Here is a 21,581-nt window from a genome sequence, read left to right on the forward strand (position 1 = left end):
GATGAAAGATCGAGAGTTGAAGTCGAGGTTATGGAGAGGTCGACGTTGAAGAGTGGGCCAATGCGAGGTGATGAGAGGTCGATATTGAGGTGGGCCAAATGTCGGAATCAAGATGCGTGAGAAGGATGCAGTTTTGAATATTATATCTGTCGAAAAATCGTGAGCCTTCACAGATAGGGCAAACGATTTTTGGCTACTACAATAATCAAAACCCAACGATAACTCGCATCGCTCAGGATAATACATTAAACAGCTGGATTCAAAACAAAATTTCCCTAAACACCAGGTAAGCATTAATTACGATTTAATTCATAACATTGGCCCTTGAAAGATAAATTTTTTAGGCAATCTTGATAAGCTGGAATTAATAGGATTAGTTGAATTTGTGTATTCCAATTTAAAAAGATTTTATCTCCAAACAGTTGGACAACTCCTAAATAATTTATTTATTTTTTAAATATTTTTCTTATTATTGTGGCTCCTTCAAATTATTTCCAATGACCATCAAACAATTATAGGAGCATCAAATGGAGCCAAATAAATAAATATTTGAATTTTGCTATACTGTCAAAGAAAAAAAAATCAATTATTTGATTTTAACCATTTCGAAAATTAAAATATTAATTAAGAAAAAAAATAAAAATAAGGATAAGGCAGAAAAAATAGATATTCGCATTTCGCAAGACGTTGACCGCTAAACCACCCAGACCTCACCTCTTCTTAGAATGCTACCCAATCACACGCGGCCACGTCGACAGAAATTGACTCGAAAGCAGCGACGGGTTCAATACGCACCGTATTAACGGGTTCAAGAATCCCGTTAGGCTGCATCTCTCTTTCGCTTCACTCTCTGCGTGAATGGTGAAATCACTTCTGGACTAATTTAAAACAGAGGGAGGGAAGGAGAGAGACCAAATCATCGTCTCTCCGTGCGTGAAAGAGAGAGAGAGAGAGAGAGGAATGGCGGAGAAAATGGTGGCGATGCTATTCGTCGCCGTTTTGATGCTGATGGCGGTGGATCAGGTGAGGTCGGACGCATCGAACCATCGGTACAAGGAGGGGGACCAAGTGCCTCTCTATGCCAACAAGGTCGGCCCGTTTCACAATCCAAGGTATCACAACCAATTCTCCGCCGCCGTATGATCTCGAGGCCCGAGGGTTTTTTTGTATGTTGATTTAGTTGAATCTAATTTGGATGCCCGTGTTTTGGAGCTGGATCTGATACGGTTTTCATTTTTATCTGGATTAAGTCTAATTTCCTTATAGTCTTTAACGTGGTTTAGTTCTCGAGTAAAAGAGTGCGATGAATACTGAAAGTTCAATTTTATTGTGGCTTCGCCAGAATTTCATTTGTTATTACATGTACAGTTTCTAGGTATTCAACCACAGTCTCTTCTCCATTGTTACTGTGATATTTGCAGACTAATGTCTGTTTTTGGCTTTTGTGCAAGTTATGGAGTCTGCCTCTTTCTTCAATGAGGAGTTGGATCTAGTTTAAATCGATCCAACAATTTAAATTTGCAGTTGAACTTTTGAATAGGAAATTAGTGTAACCAGATTTTGTGCCAATAATCAGATCACTTACAGTAGCATGTAGATGCGCAATATGGATGGAGAGAAACGGAGGAGCAAGAACTGAGATATGAATAGAAAGTTTCAGCCTTTTTATAGTATGCATTTTTTCACGATTTTTTGAATGCATCTCTTTTAATTAGTTTTTCTTTGAAATCTCGTTTTGATAAAGAGAATTTGATTCCTGCCAACTCCCCTTCCCATTGGTATTTGATCTGTATTTCAGTTGGACTCATAATAATCTACCTTCTTCTTCTCTTCCAGCGAAACCTACCGATACTATGATCTTCCTTTCTGCTTGCCAGGTTTGCATTTGTTTGTTTTTTTTTTTTTGTGTGTGTGTGTGTGTAACTTTGGCTTTTGCTAGTAACTTTGTTTAATTGGTCGGGTTTCTGTGCAGATGACTTGAAAGAGAAGTCGGAAGCTCTTGGTGAAGTGTTGAATGGAGATCGATTAGTCAGTGCCCCCTACAAACTTGACTTCCTACGTGATAAAGACTCTGAGCGTGTTTGCAAGAAGACATTCACAAAGGAACAAGTGTTGCAGTTCCGATCTGCCGTGAAAAAAGACTATTACTTTCAGATGTTTTATGATGACTTACCCATTTGGGGATTCCTAGGGATGGTTGACAAGGAAGGCAAGGATCCCAGTGACTACAAGTATTACCTTTTCAAGCATATCCATTTTGATATCTTTTACAATAAGGACCGCGTGATCGAAATCTATGTGCGAACAGACACCAATGCCGTTATTGACCTTACAGAGGATAAAGAAGTTGATGTAGAGTTCTATTATGCCGTCAAATGGAAGGAAACAAACATCCCTTTTGAGAAGAGAATGGACAAATACTCGCAGTCATCTTCATTGCCTCATCATTTGGAGATCCATTGGTTCTCAATTATAAATTCATGCGTGACAGTTCTCCTTCTAACAGGGTTCCTTGCTACAATCCTCATGCGAGTACTTAAGAATGACTTTGTCAAGTAAGAGCATATGATTTGGTTTTCTTTTGTGCCTGTTTCGCTTCTCTTTGCCCTAATGCCCTTCCATTTTTAACTTATGTTTTCCTGTAAATAGATATGCCGATGATGAGGAATCAGCTGAAGACCAGGAAGAGAGTGGTTGGAAATATATCCATGGAGATGTATTTAGGTACCCTAAATACAAGTCTCTATTTGCCGCTGCTCTTGGTTCTGGTACCCAATTATTTACTCTGTAAGTTACTTAATCATCTATCTACGTTCAAGCAAGTGGAGTTCCCTTTAGGAGGTTTTAATGTATTTGTTGTTCATATTGCTTTATGGTTTTTCATGTGTGTTTGTTGCTTTGCAGTACGATATTCATCTTCATCCTGGCATTGGTTGGCGTGTTTTATCCATACAACCGAGGAGCTCTATTCACTGCATTGGTTGTCATATATGCACTCACATCTGGAATTGCAGGTTACACTGCAATTTCCTTTTATTGTCAACTGGAAGGAACCAACTGGGTATGGCCTTCTTAATTTTCACCTGATTTGGGTGTTTTACTGACTTGCGCTTGAAGTACTTTTATTGATATCAGATTTTTCGATGTTGTGCCATGACAGGTGATGAATCTGTTACTGACAGGATGTCTCTTCTGTGGGCCTCTGTTTCTCACATTCTGCTTCCTGAATACAGTTGCAATTGCTTACACTGCCACTGCTGCTCTTCCATTTGGCACAATTGTGGTTATTGTACTTATTTGGGCACTTGTGACCTCACCTTTGTTGGTGTTGGGTGGGATTGCTGGAAAGAATAGCGAGGCTGAGTTTCAAGCTCCTTGCCGCACTTCTAAATATCCCAGGGAAATTCCTCCCTTGCCATGGTATCGTGGAACAATTCCTCAGATGGCTATGGCAGGGTTTCTTCCCTTTAGTGCTATATATATAGAACTCTACTACATATTCGCTAGTGTTTGGGGGCACAGGATTTATACTATCTACAGTATCTTGTTTATTGTTTTCATTATCCTCGTGATAGTAACTGCTTTCATTACTGTGGCATTGACTTACTTCCAACTTGCTGCTGAGGACCATGAGTGGTGGTGGAGGTATGTGGCCCTTGTTCGTTTGTTTTCTTGATTCAATATTATTACCTGTAGAGAAACAAACACATTTATTAATATCTGCTCTTAACATATCCTTCTATCTGTGTGTTTGAGATGGTGTAGTTACATCATGCCCTCAATTTTACTTCTTTCCTACTCCATCTCTCTTTGGGGTCACGGAGAGTAGTGCTTATTTTAGTGGGTTTTCATCTTATTGTGTGATTTCTTGGATTCTTTTGATCTAAAGTGGGTCTTCATAGTTTATTTTTTTTTGGGTTTTGTCCTCCCTTTTCTATTCTGTCCATCCATTGATTTATCTTATGTTTCATATTTGAGCCGTCTATTGATGAGATTGATTTACAGACTTAGATGCATTTAAGAAGGGTCAACTAGTGTAGACCAGACATGCATAATGCTTGGCTGTTGTCTTGTACTCTTTGTTAAAAATGGATTGCATAAACAGAGTATGATTGTAAACTTGGGAGAGCAAGTAGCATGGTTTGATGAGCTTTGAGTTCATTCTTTTTCTCTGTCTCTTGAAAGATTCTTTCATGTATCTAATGAAAACTGACGTATGGATCCCTGAGCTCATCTCTTTGCTTCATTTTGTTTGCAGATCTTTCCTCTGTGGCGGATCAACCGGCTTATTTATCTACGCCTATTGCTTATATTATTACTATGCGCGCTCAGAGATGTCTGGCTTCATGCAGACCTCATTTTTCTTTGGTTACATGGCTTGTATCTGCTATGGCTTCTTCCTCATGCTTGGAACTGTAGGTTTCCGTGCAGCTTTACTTTTTGTTCGTCACATATATGGGTCTATCAAGTGTGAGTAGGCAGTTTGTCTTTCGTTAAAGAAGTTATCAGGTATTTTTCCTTTTGTTTTTAGTCCCAGACTCCCAGAGATGCCGTGTAGAGAAGTCTTGTACAGTAAAGTGGAATGAATGTTCATTTGATATCTTTTTTTCCCATTATTTTATCAGGACAGCAAAATAATCTCATGAAAGTGATATTTTATAGGTGTAAGTTTCGAAATGACCTCTGAATTTTAGTGAAATGATCAATTTATCCCTTGAACTTTATTTATGATCAATTTAGTCCCTCAACTTTCAAGGTTATAGTTTGTTGGCCCTTTCGTCTATTTTAACTAATGTGATATATTTTTCCATTAGTTATATGAAATGTGATAAATTGTAGTTATTTTTTTGGGTCGATTTGCCCCCTATAGTTCCGACACTAGTTATTCATGTCCATGTAAATTGCTATAACATATCAAAGTATCTCATGTATTATACGTCATTTGCAAATAAATTAATTTCGGTGCCATCTCATGTGAGAAAAAAACTGTCCCATCAGTTAATGGATTACAATCTTAGAAATTGAGGGGTTAAAATAATTTTAAATAAAGTTTAGGAAATAAATTGATCATATCACTAAAGTTGATGCGTCATTTCAAAACTTCTCCCTATTTTATTAAATTAAAGAGAACAAATAATCTCATGGAAGTCAAAAGTCAAGAAATATGGACAAAATTGACATTCAAACTTCTCAAATTTCACAAAATCTGAACGGAAGGAGACGGAGGGAGAGAGATGGCGCCAGTAACGCTACTGTGAAGCAAAAAACGAGGGCTCAAAATGAAATTGCAGTTCTGTCTGTCAGTGCCCGACCTTAGCGTTGGAGGGAGGAAGTGAAGCGATGGCGGCTCTGCTGCAACAACTCTTCACTGACCAACACCTATGCGCCGTTGCTACGAATCTAACCTTCCCAGTGTGCATCTCTGTTCTTCTACTTTGCTGCTTGATCTTGGTAGCCAAACCGAAAAGCACCGAATGTTTTTGTACGTTTACTGCTCGTTTGGTCATAGGGATACGAATGGTTTGAGAGCTGCAACTACTGCTCACGCTGCGATTTCGAGAACTACGAAGCTGCATTTGACACCAAGCTTCGATCAGTGCTCAAATTGGCTACAGACTCGGAGTTGTACGAGCTTGAACGAATCCTTTACGGTCGCAGGTTATTTCTTTGCTATACTGTATTTCAGAGGAATTAAGGCTCTACATATTGATGAGAGCGACTTTTCAACGGAAGAACATAGCGAAATTTTCTTTACATCTGATTTTTTTTTTTTAATATATATTTACCTATTTTATTCCTCTACTGAAGTCCATATCAAGTTGATGAGCGAGAAAGTTTAGGTTTAGCGGAAGACCTTGATGAGCGAGAAACTTATATAGCAGCTCTTGAATCACGATTCTTCTTCCTTGCAGCTGTTGCACGGTCTACATTGAGGTGACTGTGATGTTTGGATTTGGTAGCCAGTTCCACATTTTTGTTTTATACAAACAAGTCCACAATGTCTGTTTAAGAAATTATTATATGAAGTAGATGGTTTTCCATAATTGTTTGACTCAGTGATTAGCTTTGCAGTTTACTAGTTGCACTCTAAGTTAGTGGCAAATGAGTAATAGAATTTTTGTGGTTTTGATACAGTAATGAAGAACTAAATCTCTTTTATACTTCAGTAAAAATACACTAAAATCACATTAAGTTTTTAATCACATTCGTGAAGTTTCTTTATGTTCAACGTTTAATTAACCTCTCTCGGTCTTCTTGATAGGGGTTGGAGACCTTATAGAGATGTCTTGCTTGCTGTTCGGAAAGAATTAAACGTGCTCTTCTCAAGCAATTTGTCAACTGAAGACTTAGAAGCAGAAATTTTTCTTCATCTAGCTCAAGAGTACTCGAGGTAACAACTACTCTGGAATTGACAGTATTTCTTGTTGCTAATTAATATTAGATTGTTGTGTATGTCTAACTATGCACCACAAACTTTGTCAAAAAATTTGTGCTTATGCTAGGAATTGTCTAGGATTAGATCAATAAAAAAGGGCTAGACAGACTGTTTTCTCATTTTCATGATGTTGTCATTTTCATGATGTTGTCAGAGGAGACGTCAAATGATTGGTTTGATAGTCGAATTTTAAATTTTTATTGACTCCACTTTTCATGTTACATGAGAAGAACTTATCATTAACAATTCAACATTGCAAGATCTAGATATACAAATTAATCACACATCACCGTCCCAAAGTTCCTCCAATGACTTGTAGGGGCCATTTTCATGAATCCAACGTTCCCCTAAGACGGTCCTTTGCTGTGGAATCTGCTTAATTTTTTCAAGTTCATCTTGGCTTAGTTCGAAGTCAAGGATTTGAAGATTCTCTTTCATCCGCTGCTTGTTAAAGCTCCTAACAATAACACTTGCTTCTTGATCGTATATCCATCTTAAAGCAATCTGCACTAACAGAGTGTCTTTTAATTCAAATTTTGATAAAGGTGACTGTGATGTCTTAACTATATTATTTATCTGCGTATCTTTAGGTTGAGTAATTAAAGTCTGAATGAAAGTGCTAAACTGATATGCTACCTAACCTGAGCTACAGTCTTGTGCTTTGCAGCTGCTATTTCCTTGAGGATTGGACTTTCCATCACTGCTAGTGAACCCCAAGGACCGCCGTTGGCGCTTAGAGGGGACCATGCGCTCAAATGAATTCCATTTTCCTTACAGAATCGCAACAACTTTTGTTGCTGCCATGCAACATTCATTTCTACCTGAAAATGATTTTCGTCATAATCATCATCATCATCAAAACTGAGGTCAAATTATAGTCTTTGCAGCAAATTACCTGATTGACAGCAGGGGAGACGGTAGCATGTTGAAGGGTTTGAGCGAGTTTTTTGTGTCCATAATTACTGACCCCAATAGACTTGGCTAAGCCTAATTTTGAACAGTCTTCCATAGCCTTCCATGTCCCTGTGACATCAAATGGAAGTATGTTCTCTTTTGGGAAATTGAAGCGGGGACTTCCTTGTTTCAGTCTTGCCGGCCAATGTATCAGATAAAGATCTACATAGTCCAGCCCCAGCTTCCTAATTCAATCATTCACCAAGAAAGGTAAATACTTTTTCAAGATTCAAGATTAACTAAGTATTTTTTTTCAACTGGACAAAACTTCAAAGACTTACTCAAGTGTGCGCTGGAGTCCAGGGAGAACAAGATCTGGATGTGCATCAGTGTACCCAAGCTTGGAAGTAATGAACATCTCTTCCCTACTCTTTATGAGGCCTCTCTCTAATGCCTGTTTAATGGCGAATCCCAGAGCTTCTTCAGAGCCGTAGACAGCAGCAGTGTCAAAATGACGGTAGCCAGTCTCGATGGCATCGATAAAAATCGAGGCTAAGGCATCAGTCGGTGGGATAGGAATTGTGGCCGTCCCCATGCCTATCAAAGGCATCTTGTGCCCTGAACTTAGTTTTACTGCAGGGATTTGCTCTGCTTCCATTTGAGCTAAGTTTGCAGTAAATGCTGAGATTTTGGGGAGTTATAGTTATAGCCGCTGAGAAGGGGGAAGAGAACTCCAAGTTCCAAGATGTCAAATCTCAAATAATTGTGCCTGCACCAAGAAACAGAGAGCAAGCTGAGATTATTTTACTCTGGAATCTGGATTCATGCATTCCACATTCAAGGTTGGTCAAGCATCCGACGCAATAAACAAATGTTAGTTGGGACAAAAAAAATAATGTTTAGTTAGGTATATCCCGGGGGAGGTCATGTGCATTATTCAGGTGCACCAAATACTTATAATTTTGGGAAATCGTGAATGTGTATTTCGCATAACGAATCCAATCATATATATATTTTTGTTTGAAACACATAACAAAATTCATCGTGATTGAACCATCGAATGTTTGGAGTTTATATCCAACGGTATAAAATTGTCAAGTACGATCATGATGAATTTATTTTTTTTGTTGATTTCTTGGAAGAGCTCCTGTGTTTGCTGGAAACTTCTCTCTTCACTTTGGAAATTTTGTGAGGATAGTTAGACCGTCTGGTGGTTGGTGAGATGAGGTGGTTTTGCGCTTGAATTGAAGTGATGAGGTCCCAGTCCAAAGAGGGAAGTAGGAGGATTCAGATGCAATATAATTATTAAATTATTTATTAGAAAATTAGTATTAGAAAACAATATAATTATTTAATTATTCTTTAAATGATTAAAGGAAAAAGTCTTTCTAAGCTTAAATTTAATTGTATTAATATTTTTATTTTAATTAATTACCGTAATTAATTGTAATTTATTTTTCATTTATATGCATTTGTTACAACTAAAATGCTGAATAGCCATCTACGTAATTTGTCTAAGAATATTGCCCAACATATATTTTATCAGCAAAAGTTGAAACAAACACTAGCAACCATTGCCATCATTATTGTTCAGTATATTTGTTACCACTATTTTTGCTAGCATATACTGACAAAATTGTATGCCAAACGTATTTTTATTGTTATTATATGAACTTATGATTTTTAGTGTTATTTTTCGTACTTTCGAATGCATAATTAATAATTAACTCCAAAAAAATCCAGGAGCGCTGCCCTTGAACCCCCACTAGGTTTTGCGCATCCTTACATAAATTCCTACATTCACCCCTGTCTCAATGTAAACAGAACATGCAAAGCCTATAATGGGTTCTCTCAGAATCCAAAACCATGAGATGATGCAGATGATAGGCACTTGGAATACCTGAAAACATGATACTGACTTATTTAGAGACCCAAAACGCACAGAGAAATATTTACACATTAACACCTCTCCAGACAAAAAAAAAAAAAAAAACACACCAAGAACACACATTGAACTGTTCTCATACTAGTCCTCACCCTTCAAACCTTTATTTTTAAACACATTTGAAGGGTCTCTAGCTTGTTTTCTATAACAAGATGGAGGATTTGAGAGAACAAAACAGTACACATCACTATTCCCAGACTTCCTCCAGTGACTTGTAGGGGCCATCTTTGTAAACCAACCATTCTCCTGCAAAAGGCTTGTGTTGTGGAACTTGCTTGATCTTTTCAACTTCTTCCTGGCTTAGTTCAAAGTCAAGGATTTGAAGATTCTCTCTCATCCTCTTGCTGTTAAAGCTCTTCACTATGAAACTTGCTCCTTGTTGGTATATCCATCTCAGTGCAACCTACAATACAATAAGAATCTAATGATGGATATAATTCCAATATGATACCAATAGAGGATGATGCTAATATGAGTTTTATAGATAAAAACCACTTGAAAATAGTCTAATTGGTTATTTCTTCGAATTTAGGGCGTACGGTGTTCGAGGTCGGGAGTTCGGATCAACCAGCTTGGAATCTTGGTTCCGTCGACTTGTCCCACTTTCAGGATCCTACCCGCATGAGTTCGACCCAATCTTACCTGCTGCTCGTATGGTGCGGATTATTTTGACACGCTAGCTTAACTGTCCGATGGGTGGTTCCTCGGTTATACAAAAAAAAAAAAATTTACAGGTAGACTTGCACCTGAGCTACACTTTTGTGTTTTGCGGCTGCTATTTCCTTGAGAATTGGACTCTCCATTACTGAAAGTGAACCCCAGAAAGCTCCATTTGCACTCAAAGGAGACCATGCAGTGAGATGTATGGCTTTGTCTTTGCAAAACTGCAGCAACTCCTGTTGTTGCCTTGCAACATGCATTTCCACCTGATTGACAGCAGGAGGGATGGTAGCATGTTGAAGGATTTGAGAGAGCTTTTTGGGTCCATGATTGCTGACTCCAATAGACTTGGCTAACCCCAACCTGGAACACTCCTCCATGGCCTTCCATGTTCCTATGAGATCAAATGGAAGTATGTTTTCTTTCGGAAAATCGAAGCGGGGGCTTCCTTCTTTCAGTCTTGCAGGCCAATGGATCAGATAAAGATCCACACACTCCATGCCTAGCCTCCTAATGCAATTCACCAAGAAAAAAAAGTCAGATTAAACAGTTCACAATATAAAGATCCCAACAGCTCGTATTCCAGTTATCCCAGCGTTGCTGAGTTAACATGTACGCACATGATTTCATGCATGTGCAGTGGAGCCCAGAATTCACTTGGATCTTGTGCGCGAGTCCAACTCTGCAGCTGGGATCTCTATCATTTTTTGTATATCTATTGAAACTTGAATTGTTAATTGAAGACTTACTGTAATGTGCGGTTGAGTGCTGGGAGTACATGGTCTGGATGAGCATCAGTGCACCAGAGCTTTGAAGTAATGAACATCTCTTCGCGACTCTTTATCAGGCCTTGTTCTACTGCCTGTTTCACGGCAAGGCCTACGGATTCTTCAGATCCATAGATAGCTGCAGTGTCGAAATGTCGGTAGCCAATCTTAATCGCCTCGATTAAGGTTGGGACTATGCTGCTGTCCGAAGGAGGAAGCGGATGTGGCACGGTCCCCATTCCTATTCCAGGCATCTTATGGCCTGAACTCAGTGTTATTTCTAGGATTTTCATTGCTTCCATAATAAGTTAAAGTTTGCAACTCTGGTATGGATTTCTAACTATATTTTCCACAAGGGTCTCTCCTATGTTCCTTCTCCAAGCTCACTCGGAGTATGGAAGAAGGAGAAGAAGGAACCCAGTAGAAGATATCAGCAACAACAGGGTTTATAACGGGACAACTCACTCAGGTAAAAAAAAAACCGACGCCTGTATTACGGTCGTCCGTATCTGAGCACCAGAGTGCGTATATATATATATATATATATATAATTATGTGTAAACGTTGCCGGCTGCTTTCTGTCAGGACAAAAGGGAATCACATGCATGAGAAATACAGTGAGTCACAGAGTCGGTGTACCAGATTCTGACATTGGTAACCTTCGAAATGCTATATATATATGACGAGTTGTTTGATAAATATAGTGAGTGACAGAGTCGGTGTACCAGATTCTGACATTGGTAACCTTCGAAATGCCATATATATATGACGAGTTGTTTGATAAATACAGTGAGTCATAGAGTCAGTGTACTAGATTCTTACTAGATTCTTCAGCAAAACTCTTGCATGGAGGATCCTTACCTGAAAAAGTTTGGCTCAAGGTGGTCTCGACAAAGCTTTTACTAAGAAAGACGATTTTGACTGTTCTTGATTTGTGCAGCAACAATTCTCAATTGGGGTCAATGATGTCACCCGCCTGCTTGAGCAGATGGCTCCAACCTCTGTGACAGGAAATTCTCATGAACATCGTAATAATGTCATTAGAGCGCATCGATGAAAATTGGTTCTTCAAAGCCATCTAGCAGCACAACTTGGAAGTAACGAATCATGTCTTTACGAGGCCTCGCAAGTCCTAATGGTTCTTCAAGCCATCTCGCTGGAAATGGCGACAGCCAGTCTCGAGCGCATCGATGAAAATCGGTCCTATGCTGCTGCATATGGACGGCAGAGAACATCCAAAATTCCAAATCAATCTACTTGACATAATCGAGAGAGTTAAAAAACAAAAATTAGTGTTTATATAAGCTACATTTAGTGATGGATACAAAGTTGTAAACATAGTAAGCAAAGGCTAAAAATGGCATCCAAAGCCATAGCAAACTCAGTTCTTGTGTTGAGGCTCCTCACTCTCTTAGCTTCAATTGCTTGTATGATTGTTATTGTTACTGATAAGATCTCATATGGTGGTGATGTCAAGTCAGATTTCAAGGAACTCAACGCATATAGGTAACTTAATTAGTTTCATGGATATATGCAATTCTTGTAACTCTTTTTGCTTCTGTATTTTCAATCTTCTGATCATTAAGAGAATCACAAAAAAAAATGTTGCAGGTATGTCCTTTCGGTTGCTGTTATAGCTGCAACCTACAGTTTGTTTCAGCTACATTTCGCCATATATTACACAGTGAAAGAGAAAAGGCTGATCGGAGGCCAATTCTTGCCGGAGTTTGACTTTTACGGAGACAAGGTATTTTGATTCTCTGCTTTTTTTTTTTTTTGAAATCCAAGTCCAAACAAAAAAAATCCAAGTCCAAACATATTTTGAGATATTTTCCGTTTTGGTTATGGTCTACACTTATTTGTTCTTCGTGGGCCGTAGTTATTAGTTCTTAGGTTTAGAAAACGTGTTCTAGTATGAAAGGTGAAAACCTTTAATTTCTTTATATCCATTCCACTTGGTTGGATTATGTCAATATGATGTATGTGGGATATTAGTCTTGGCACTCATTTGCACTTGTGAGCTGGGTTATGCTCGGCCTAACAAGTTGACATGTAGAGGCAACTTCCAAATGGACCGAGTTTTTGCTCTGATACCATGTTGGAAATCAAGTTTAAACACATCAAGAATATTATCCGCTCTGGACCTCATGTTCGCACGGATTTGTTCTTCATGGGCCATCATTATTAATTCTTAGGTCCAGAATATGCGTCCTAGTGTGAGAAGTGTATGATCTTTATTTATATACCACTCGATTAGGTTATATTCGATGTGAGATATTAGTCTTTATCATGAGTGCCCAACAAGTACATGGTATCAAAGTTGATGGGCCCAAAAGAGGCAAAGTGAGGTCCACAATTGATAGCTTGATTTGTGAATATATGTTATTTGGTGTGGCAGGTGATGACCTTTTTTCTTGCGACTGGCGTTGGGGCCGGTTTTGCTGTGAGTTGCGAATTCAAGAAATTGCTGAATGCTGTATACAAACTCCTTGTGTCATTGAATTACACAGGACTTGAAGAATGGATGTCCAGTATTAATAAGTTTCTCGAGAAGGGAAATATTGCAGCTGGTCTTCTGCTCATAGCTTCTCTTGCCATGGCCGTGCTCTCCATCATCTCCTCCATTAATCGAACCAGGAGCACTGGATTCATGGCATTTAATTGAATCTCTCCCAGTTCTCTCTGCATTGAAGCCAATGTTGGTTCAACTTCTAGTGTTGTATGAAAATCAAAGAGAATAATACAATGGGCTTTCTGTTTTAATTTGACATACTTGGGCCTTGATTTTCCCAGGACGTTTTCAAAAGAGTGTAGGACAAAGCCCTGACCCAAAAATGAATTGGGCCGGGCCGCTGGGGTTAACCAAAGTAGAGAAGCTTGTAGGTCAAGAGCACTTTGCATTTCTTGCTAAGATTTATAACTAAACATAAAACATGGCTATGAACTGTGAAGTTACCAGCCAAAAAGAAACCGTTCCTTTTGTTTTGATAACGTGAAACGGTGACTGAGAACAATATCATACAAGTTTGTCATTTGGACATTCGATATGAACCTTGTGGGGAATAATTCAAGATGGACACGTGACACAAAACTTATTGGGCGCGTTGGAAGGTAGACCGAAACACATTTAATATCCCCAAGATTTCCGTCCATGAGCCATTGAATCAGATAATTGATTTGGTAATCCTGACAAATACGTCGGACTGGGCTAGCTAACAGGCACTCATGTCATCCGCCATATAAAGAGGAGAGACACTCAAGGTAAAGTTTAAGCTCTAATTCATGATTTTTAGGCTGGTGATAATCTGACTTACCTGAGCGTCGGAGTACTCTCGATCATCCAACGACCGTCAGGTTCGTTGACCGTCTTTGTTTTCAAGGTTAGGTCAGCAGGATCGCGGAGAAACTTTAAGCCGACCTCATCGCTATCATCCAAGGAGAGTTTGGCCAAGTTAGTGTTCATTTTTTGTTCACTACAAGCCTAAACTTGGGCCGTCAAGATTGCATGGACATAAATTTTTTATTTGACGATAGGGAGTAACGAGTGGTGACATGGTATTGTTACTAGGGAATTCTTCCAACACACAACCACATACATTAAAGCTGAAACAAAAGGGTTGAAATGTCGTCTCTGCATATATGGAAAGATGCCATGGTTATTGGTTGGTTCAATACTAGTACTGGTCCCTCTCTTTTGTGGCCCTGATTCACATGAAAAGCAAAAAGGAAATGAAGATAAGGAGTTTGTGTGTGAGTGAGTGCTTGAGAGGGACGAGTGAATCTGTCATTACAACTGTGGCACTGAAAAACATGCATGCTGTGTCTTTAAAGTAAAAGGACTATCTCATTTTCCACTCTCTCTCTCTCTCTCTGTGTATATATATATCTGTTTGAACTTTGAATATGTATCAGAAGAAGTTTTATGGTATAAATTTCTTGGTCAGTGCAGTTAAGAAGAGAGGGGTCACATTCCAATAGAGTCCAAATAGAAAAATCCAAAACTGGATACCTCAAGTAGCTTTCTTGAGGTGAAATGAGTGTTTCAGAGAGCATATATGAACAACCTATTCAATTACTCCAATTAATATTGCTATAAATGATTTCTCAGACATGAGATCCCACGTACCCTCGACTATACACTATTCTGATATATATATATATATATATATATATATATATGCCATTTCACTTAAATTTAAGCAAAAATGAGAGCTTCAAGTAGTTCCTCTGTAATGATAAGGTATGTAACAGACTGTCCCTCCGCACTAATAAGGTTTTGTTTATTTTGGGTCAGTCCATATTGACATGCACATTTTGTCTTGCTAGACCCAATAGCAACTCATACTACTTTGAGCTCAAGGAAGTAAGTTTGACCTATTATATCATGTCCCCTTACCATTCGGTAACTCGCTCAGCACCATTAAATTTGACACTGCAAAGACTTATGACCCCGCATACTCGAGTACTAGTTTCACGTCTTTTTATGCAACACTCAACTAATTCAACGCAAAAAGATTATAAGTTGTAGAAATCCATATCATCAAGATACTTGCAATTTTCATTTATTGAATAATTAATCAACAAATTACAATTAACATCACACATGTTGAAGGATACAACACTCAACTAATTAATCAACTTGAGAAAATATTTTCTCTACTTCACCTAAAGATGACATGTGACTCAACACAAAAGAGTTCTCATCAGGAGGCCTAGTAGTAGCACTACTTCTGGCTTGAAACTGTTGCTTGCAAGCATGACAAGTGATTTGAAGAATGGTTGAATTTATTTGCTTCATTGCATGACCTTTCAAACCCAATGCCTTGTCCAATTCAGCTTGAGCTTGTAGCCTAATCTGCTTCGCACTTGCAAATTCTTGTTCTGCGAATTCAATCTGCTTCTTCGCTTGCTTCCTCGCCTCTTCAGCGTACATCTTCTCCGCCATCGCCAACCTTAAGTGCTCGCGTGCTTGGTCCTTTACCCTCGACGCCATCTCCGCTCCATTGACATCCCTAGTAGGGGAGTTTTTTCTTGCGTCGGACTCCATTTTGTCGCTTAGATCGGATGAACCAATTGAGAGCTGTAACTGGAGCTCCAAGTTGTGATGATATTTTGCTTTAGTAGGGCTGCCCAAGAACATTGTGTCCAATGTTGGTCTTGGCATTATGATTCCAGACCAAGGAAGATTATCGCCGATATTGGTCTGATCACTTGAAGGGCTTGGGCTCGAAGCGCTTCGAGACAGGCATGCAGGTTGTAGTGACTGTGATTCAGAATTGAGACCCCCCATATTACAAGCATCTTGGTGCTCAATGAAACTTTCAACCCTATAAACATAATATATATATATATATATATATATGGTACCAAAAATTAGAAGGAAAAAAAAACAAATATTTGTTTATGAGATTCTATTCTAGTTCTAGATGGTTAGTGAGATTCAACCATATGTCATGAGACAACGTAGAAGAAAAGTAATTAAGATAGATGTGTGTCTTTATTGATGAAGAATGAACAGACCAAGTCCTAAACCCTATTATATACGAACAATAAATAAATAAATAATCCAAGTATCTTGAAATAAATTAATTGTTTGAAATGGGATTGAATGAGAATGTTTATCAATTAAAATATACGGACAAACAAATCAAACCATGTTAATCACAACCAATGTAATGTAGTAAGAGGAAATATAATATACAAACTGTATGTGTCGATATATGTATGTATATGTATATATATGTACCGTGTACAAGTTAGTCACGAGGGATTTGGAGGCTCCGCAATTGTTATATATTTTTGAACGAATTGTGGAGTCCCTAGATCGGGTCGTGAATGAATAATTGTTGTATGTTTGTTTATGGGTTTGAAACTACAAAACGTTCACGATGACCAACTGAAACTCATCTTTGGGTGCTGTGGGCAACTGTCAATAAAAACTGATTTAGGTTCCATCAGTCAAACCCCAAAGCTACGTACGTACTCTTTTCTTTTCTTTTTCAGTTTCCTTTTGCCATCTACTTTACTGTCCTAGTGAAAAACAAAGCAAAAGGGGAAGTGGGGGAAAAAAAAAGGCTCCAAAAAAGATGTTTTCTTTCAAAAACACACATGATCATCATCATCATCACATGCCATTTCAAAAACACGAGTCTTATAGATCCCAGTGTTTTTTATACCAGTTATCCCATACGTTAGATAGACATACACAATCTATGTGAAATCGTTAAGTCCCACATGATTCATATGAAATCGTGTACGTCTATCTCAGTATTTGGGGTAGCTGGACGAAAAAAACGGTGATCGTTACCATTTCTGTTTCAAAAACAATCAAGATGGTAGCTAATTAAATACCTGGAAAAAACGCGGCCACAATCGCAAGAATGGCCTCTAGTCCCACAAGTCTTGAGATGAGCCTTGTAATCAGACTGGACAGCATAGCCTTTGGAGCATTTCTCGCAAACCCATTGTTTGTGATTACTGTGTTTTCTTCTGAAATGCTTCTTGATCCCAACCAGATCACCCAGGGCGTGGCAGGGGTGGTGGTGCAAGCAACTTGGCTCGGGGCAGACGAACACGCGCTTCCTAGCCACCGGCGTCTCCCTCTTTAGTAGCTTCCAAGGGACCTTGTGTCGCCGCCGGTGCATCTGTAGGTTCTGGTCTCTCTGGAAACCTTGGTTGCAGATCTCACACACATAACGATCCGATTCCATAAGAGTTTTTGGTGACAGAGAAACCACCTCCGCATCCGGATCTATATCAAAATCAAAGTACTCCATATATAAAACTATACATATATGTGTATCAAGATATACATACATACACACACACACATATATACACGTACCTGGAGTTCCCGCGGGTCTTCGTTTTCTCTTATTGTTGTTGGTTCCTGCACCATTTTCAGCTGAAAATGGTGCAGGAAGTGATGATAAGGAAGAGGTATTCGCTAACATGGACCAATCACTCAAATTCCACAAGAAGAAGAAGAAGAAGAAGAAGAAGAGGAAGAAGAAGTAATTAATGGGTTTTTATGATGCTTTAAAGCATAAGAAACTGATAGGGGTAGATTGGAGATGGGAGAAAAAGCTATATATATATATATTCGGTTTTTTCAGCTTTTGGTGTAATTCAGGCTTTGTTGGTTAAAGATTAAAACTACTAGTACTGATCATCTTCATCATGGTATTGTCTGTAGAGAGCTCTCCTTAATAAGTAAGCAAGGAGAGAGAGACAGAGAGAGAGATAGAGAGAAGGAGCCAAATAGTCAATCACACTGTTGATCACACAAGCATATATGCCTGAACGAAAAAGATAAAAATCTCAGTTGATGAGGTGTATGCACAGAATTTAATGTTTATTTAATGGGCTCCATTTGTGATCTCAATTGTTGGGATCCGTAGCGCTTCTGGATCTCAATTGTCGGGGGATCTGTAACACTTCTGGATCATGATGCCAAAAGGAAAAACAAAAAAATGCTAAGGATCCTATATTTTTTTTCTAACTATCTCAACTGCTTGAGATTGACACACATGATTTATGTGAAATCGTGGGTTTCACATGCCTCAAATGATCTATATGAAATTTTGTGCATTTATCTCATTATCTGAGATTTTTTTTTTTGAGGGAACCCTCCACTCAACGTGTCATTTTTTATATCCATGAGACTGTTGAGGAAAAAAAATAAAACCCTCAATCATAATTCAACTTGGTGAGGCAGTTAAAAAAAAAAGAAACAAAAAAAATAAATATTTTGCATGCATAAAATACATGGCCACACCATTTCTAATTACTTTTGTTATTAAGTACTGAATTGACCAAAATACCCTTCTTGTTTATTAAATTAAAAGCTGATGCTACTGCCCTTGTGAAATAAAGGTAGTATTGATTATTGAAGATGTGTAGTCACCCTCAATTGGGATAATTTGAATCAATGGGAAACAGAAAATAACCTGCCGTTTTAAGATGTTCACTTTTTGTAACACAGAAGTGATAGAGATCTCAGATTCAAGTCATTCTAGTGACTGACATGTTATTCTCTGGTTTAATCATCGTGTTTTGTGAACCCGTCCCTATACTTACATCAATCAAGAAACAAGATGAATTATAGGGATGACTGGGATCCCTAATATTTTGTGTTTGTAATAGTGAAAGCATAATTAACCGTGAGTTCAAATGTCTTGGCTGGAAGGGAAAAAAAAAACAATAATAATAGAGAATTATTATATTGTTCTTATCTCTGACGACCAACTATTTAGCTTAATTGAATATTGAAAAATAATGATTGGGTTGTGGAAATCCGGCCTAATAAACATTAATTTAATCACAAAAAAGTTTAGAAGTAAGTGGCCAATAGTTAGAAAATGTCGAAAATTAGTCGATCTGACCAACAATTAAGATTAAAATTGACAAAAAATAAAAAATTACAAAGTTTGATCCGTTTGGAGAAACTTTATTGGAGAAGATGCACCTCGTCGAGACGAGTCGAATGATCGGATCAACTATGAGAAGAGTTGGTGGTACCCCGATTTCAAGCTCAATTTTCGGCATTATTGAGTCTGTGACTAGTGGGCAAATGTTTGTGATGGTCAGGGGTTTTGCTCCAATAGTTGCCGTCCGAAACTGACACGTGGCAATATATACCAGATATTAGGGCCACTAATTTGGGCCTACTGTTTTGTGGCCCAAATGAGAAATGTTATTCTACTGCCAAACCTATCCTTGAATGAAACAACACAATATCTGCACCACACCCGCCCACACCAGTGACCAGGATGGGATATGATACATGTGTGGATTACCTGATTATTCTCAAACAAGTGACAAAAGAATAATCGGACCCCAGAAATGTGGCCTCCTGGTCGGTGGCTGGCTGGCTGCCTGTGGGACCCCCAACCATAATTTCACTAACAATCTTAGGGATTAGGGGCGAAGTTAGGACATAATGTGAGGGGTCGTTAGGGACGAAGACATAATTTTATATTAGAGCGGATAAAGTTAACTGAGGGTTCGAGGGTAGCACCTTCAAATTTTTTTTTGGATTATATACTAATTATACCTTCGAAAGTAGAAAATATAACACTAAAAATAAAAAGTTTATAAAATTATAGGATACGTAATAATTGTCACATGTCTTCTTGTTTCAATCATTTGAGCATGATCTTTTGCAGGGGGTCTTCGTGTAATTTATTATATATGTAGGTGTCATTAAAATTTTTTGATAGTGTAACTTGGCCATTGTTAGGGATCCCGTTATTTTTTATCTCCTTATCTTAAATGTTGAAATAGACGCACATGATTTCATTTGAATCATTTGGGGACCATGATTTCACATGAATCATGTGCAACCATCTTATCATTTGGGTAACTGCGATAAAAACATCATCATTCTTAGCTTCTTTTTTTCGTAATTTCGTTGCTCCAGCTCCTTTAATTTTTGTTTAACTTACAATTAATTATATATTTTTTTTGAAAAGGAAAATTAATTATATTTAAAGCTAAGGAAGTACAACATTAACATTAATATAAGTAAAAGACAAATCAGGAACCCATGGATCAATACCTTGGGCTACAAGAAAGAAGAACAAATTAAAAAAGAAAAGAAAAGAAAGATATACAAAGATCTCTTCATGCACGAGTAGTATTTTTAATTTGATTACTTTTTGATTATGAGTTTATTAATGTTTAAAAATAAGAAAAGCATGATTAGATTCGGGGATTAGAGAACAGTTTGCAATGGGGAGGATGATTACAAAGGACATTGAGGTTGTGATGGTGCATGTGTTTGAGAATCTGAGCTTCCATCATCCCCCATTCCCTTCCAACACAATAAAGGAAAAAGAAAAAAGGAAAAAGAAACCCTAAGAAACTTATAGGCAGCAGCAGTTATGCTGCTTTTTTTTCATTGTCATTATTCTATTCACATCATCACTTACACAAATAGCATCTAGTGGGTCCGTTTGGGAGTGTGTTGTGTTTTGACCTGCAATGAGACGAGACGAGTTTCAAAACTATGGTGAAATGAGTTGTGTCACTAAAAATATTATAACGAGTTGAGGATAGGATTGAATTTTTTTTTCATTGATATCAATTAATTTTTATAAAAGTATAAATAGAATAATAAAATTGATTGATGGCAAAATTTGGGGAAAAAAAATTCATGTTTTGGCTCCGAAAATGCAGCCAACTGAGTTGCGTCGGGAGTGAAAATAGCTTTATGCAGCTTGAACTTCGAATTCACCATGCTGGGTTGATTTACCCTAGTAATTTCATGATGGGTCATGGGCCCACAATATGACTCTATTTTCTGTCTCCCTTGTCCATTTCATAATTGTTCGTATTTATAGGGCTTCATCAGTACTTGATTGATAAAAGCCCACCAAAAGATTCTCTCTCTCTCTGTCTGGGGTGGTTGTTTTTTTTATCATTTCAGTCTAAAGCTATAATTGCAAATAAAAAGAAACAAAGATATCTTACTTTCTGTTTTGTTAGATTTACTTCATTTCTTTATTAATTATTAACTGCTTTTTCTTAACTTATATACATGCAGAAACAAAAGCCAGAGATGCCAGAGCCAATTCTTTGTTGTAATCATACCCTGGCTTGAAAAATGTATCATATACATATACATATAAATATATACATACACACATACACACATACACACAACCAGGTTCTTTGTGAATATCTAACAAGTCTTGAACGATGACATTTCTAGTTGCTCCATTAATATATTATATATGGCCAGCTCACATATCGAATAATTGATTAGTTACTTTAATATCCCAAGACAAGATTTGATGCGGTATGTCCGGAGCTTTCCCTTGTCCCACATCGAAAGAGTGGGAGCAAGCCGAGTGTCATATATGCGCGAGACTTGCCT

General features: G+C 38.0%; 6 protein-coding genes across 6 annotated transcripts; 3 read left to right on the plus strand and 3 right to left on the minus strand.

The window, feature by feature from the left end:
* Nucleotides 1-832: 832 nt before the first annotated feature.
* LOC119987081 (transmembrane 9 superfamily member 2-like) lies at nucleotides 833-4,724 on the plus strand. The gene is made up of 7 exons (XM_038831821.1): nucleotides 833-1,112; nucleotides 1,837-1,877; nucleotides 1,973-2,555; nucleotides 2,650-2,787; nucleotides 2,905-3,061; nucleotides 3,161-3,645; nucleotides 4,259-4,724. The coding sequence occupies exons 1-7, from the start codon at nucleotides 961-963 to the stop codon at nucleotides 4,476-4,478; spliced, it is 1,776 nt and encodes a 591-aa protein (XP_038687749.1). The 5' UTR covers nucleotides 833-960; the 3' UTR covers nucleotides 4,479-4,724.
* A 1,889-nt stretch (nucleotides 4,725-6,613) lies between these two features.
* On the minus strand, nucleotides 6,614-8,434 carry LOC119987082 (protein REDOX 2-like). Its single transcript, XM_038831823.1, has 4 exons — nucleotides 7,672-8,434; nucleotides 7,332-7,575; nucleotides 7,078-7,257; nucleotides 6,614-6,940 (listed from the first exon to the last, which is right to left on the minus strand). Exons 1-4 carry the CDS (start codon nucleotides 7,986-7,988, stop codon nucleotides 6,716-6,718), a joined length of 966 nt encoding a protein of 321 aa, XP_038687751.1. The 5' UTR covers nucleotides 7,989-8,434; the 3' UTR covers nucleotides 6,614-6,715.
* A 1,028-nt stretch (nucleotides 8,435-9,462) lies between these two features.
* On the minus strand, nucleotides 9,463-11,004 carry LOC119987083 (protein REDOX 2-like). Its single transcript, XM_038831824.1, has 3 exons — nucleotides 10,685-11,004; nucleotides 10,022-10,445; nucleotides 9,463-9,678 (listed from the first exon to the last, which is right to left on the minus strand). The coding sequence occupies exons 1-3, from the start codon at nucleotides 11,002-11,004 to the stop codon at nucleotides 9,463-9,465; spliced, it is 960 nt and encodes a 319-aa protein (XP_038687752.1).
* Nucleotides 11,005-11,068: 64 nt separating this feature from the next.
* LOC119986973 lies at nucleotides 11,069-11,759 on the plus strand. Its single transcript, XM_038831659.1, has 4 exons — nucleotides 11,069-11,171; nucleotides 11,288-11,356; nucleotides 11,528-11,583; nucleotides 11,643-11,759. The coding sequence occupies exons 1-4, from the start codon at nucleotides 11,069-11,071 to the stop codon at nucleotides 11,757-11,759; spliced, it is 345 nt and encodes a 114-aa protein (XP_038687587.1).
* A 300-nt stretch (nucleotides 11,760-12,059) lies between these two features.
* On the plus strand, nucleotides 12,060-13,367 carry LOC119986974 (CASP-like protein 4D1). The gene is made up of 3 exons (XM_038831660.1): nucleotides 12,060-12,208; nucleotides 12,314-12,449; nucleotides 13,101-13,367. Exons 1-3 carry the CDS (start codon nucleotides 12,060-12,062, stop codon nucleotides 13,365-13,367), a joined length of 552 nt encoding a protein of 183 aa, XP_038687588.1.
* A 1,875-nt stretch (nucleotides 13,368-15,242) lies between these two features.
* On the minus strand, nucleotides 15,243-17,950 carry LOC119986777 (zinc finger protein SHOOT GRAVITROPISM 5-like). Its single transcript, XM_038831460.1, has 3 exons — nucleotides 17,547-17,950; nucleotides 17,054-17,453; nucleotides 15,243-16,029 (listed from the first exon to the last, which is right to left on the minus strand). Exons 1-3 carry the CDS (start codon nucleotides 17,653-17,655, stop codon nucleotides 15,333-15,335), a joined length of 1,206 nt encoding a protein of 401 aa, XP_038687388.1. The 5' UTR covers nucleotides 17,656-17,950; the 3' UTR covers nucleotides 15,243-15,332.
* Nucleotides 17,951-21,581: the final 3,631 nt, after the last annotated feature.

The sequence above is a fragment of the Tripterygium wilfordii genome, chromosome 20 (genome assembly GCF_013401445.1).
Source record: "Tripterygium wilfordii isolate XIE 37 chromosome 20, ASM1340144v1, whole genome shotgun sequence".
In the NCBI taxonomy this organism is placed as follows: domain Eukaryota; kingdom Viridiplantae; phylum Streptophyta; class Magnoliopsida; order Celastrales; family Celastraceae; genus Tripterygium; species Tripterygium wilfordii.